Raw genomic sequence first — 1,315 nt, 5'->3', positions numbered from 1 at the left:
TCCCACCCCAGTTCGCTCCTCTCTTTGAAAAGTAAAATAAACACTCTCTCCCTGGTACAAAATCCCCCCGCACCCCTCCCACCGCCCCAAGTACATTCCACTATGCAACCTTAATTGTGGACTCTTGTGATAACCATAATATGCTCAGAAATAGATCCTATCCACTGTCTCTACGAAGTAGATTTACAATTATTTTACTTTTCTTTTTAGAAACAAAATTCTATTTGCCCAGTAGTTAACACTGGGAGGGAAATAAAAACCATCAATGAGAAGTCCATTCTAACTCAGTGGTGACCCTCCATTGGGTTTCCAACATTGGATGGGGAAGCTGCTCATCTTTCTCCCTAGGGAGCAGCTGGTAGACTCAAATCCACTGACTTTTCAGTTAGCAATACAACATGACTACACACCACAGTGTATTTATGGGTTTAGATATACAGAGCGGTAAGGATGGACAGGTGCGAGGGTGGTTAATCATATGGTCGCACAATCTGATGGGTGGAGGGAGAGGTGGGTAAAGCAAATGGGAAAGATTCATTGTGAAAAACAATGTATGCACACTTTGTAAATAAACCAGCATATAAAAAAAAAGGAAAATATGTTGTATACTCTACAGGTACAGGAAATATTTTCATCCTTTTCTTGTATGCACTATCTAATGCTATACAACAGAATACCTGTAAAATATTTAAACAATTCTGTTTAATTTGATTCACTAAGTCTTCAACAGTTAATTTATGTTCTTTGTCATCATTAAGTTGTTGTTAGGTGATGTCGAGTCGTAGACAACTCATAGCAACCCTATGAATGAAAGGTCTGAGCACTGTTCATTGAGTTTCCACAGGCACTTCTGCTTCCAGGCTTGTTTTAGCCGGGAAGCTCCAGCAAACACAGTCCACCATGAGTAATCATTACCACATTTGGCACATCAGTGTCACAGTGTTCAGTATCACAGCAACCACGAGTTACCTCTGTACAGCAATGCACAGACCAATGCTATACCACTTAGAATAATGCCATCATAATACCTAAAGAAATACCTGAATACATAGAAGGTACTATTTTAAAGAACTGAAATTTTCATATCCTAGATATTCTCACTGCATGACACATATCATAAAAAAAAAAAAAAATCAATAAAGGCCTACTGGAATATCCAGCACTGTCTTAGGATGACAGGAACTACAAGTGATACATATGAGATAGTCACTACCCCTGGGTGGACAAACAGTATTTCAGCATGTTGTTGTTGTTGATATATGCTGTCGAGTCGCTTAAGACGCATAGCGACCCTATGTACAACAGCCCTAAACTC

General features: G+C 39.3%; 1 protein-coding gene across 1 annotated transcript in view; it reads right to left on the bottom strand.

The window, feature by feature from the left end:
• The window catches only part of CISD2 (CDGSH iron sulfur domain 2), a 3,669-nt gene extending 2,619 nt beyond the window's left edge, over nt 1–1,050 (bottom strand). The window contains exon 1 of the mRNA XM_006893114.1: nt 1,041–1,050. Within this exon, the coding sequence (XP_006893176.1) occupies nt 1,041–1,050 (10 nt within the window). The remainder of the gene's footprint in view (nt 1–1,040) is intronic.
• Between the last annotated feature and the right edge of the window lie 265 nt (nt 1,051–1,315).

The sequence above is a fragment of the Elephantulus edwardii genome, unplaced genomic scaffold (genome assembly GCF_000299155.1).
Source record: "Elephantulus edwardii isolate Elephantulus edwardi_28Jun2011 unplaced genomic scaffold, EleEdw1.0 scaffold00122, whole genome shotgun sequence".
In the NCBI taxonomy this organism is placed as follows: Eukaryota; Metazoa; Chordata; class Mammalia; order Macroscelidea; family Macroscelididae; genus Elephantulus; species Elephantulus edwardii.
Note: the sequence above shows the minus strand (reverse complement) of the source record. Positions and strands in the feature narration are given on the sequence as shown.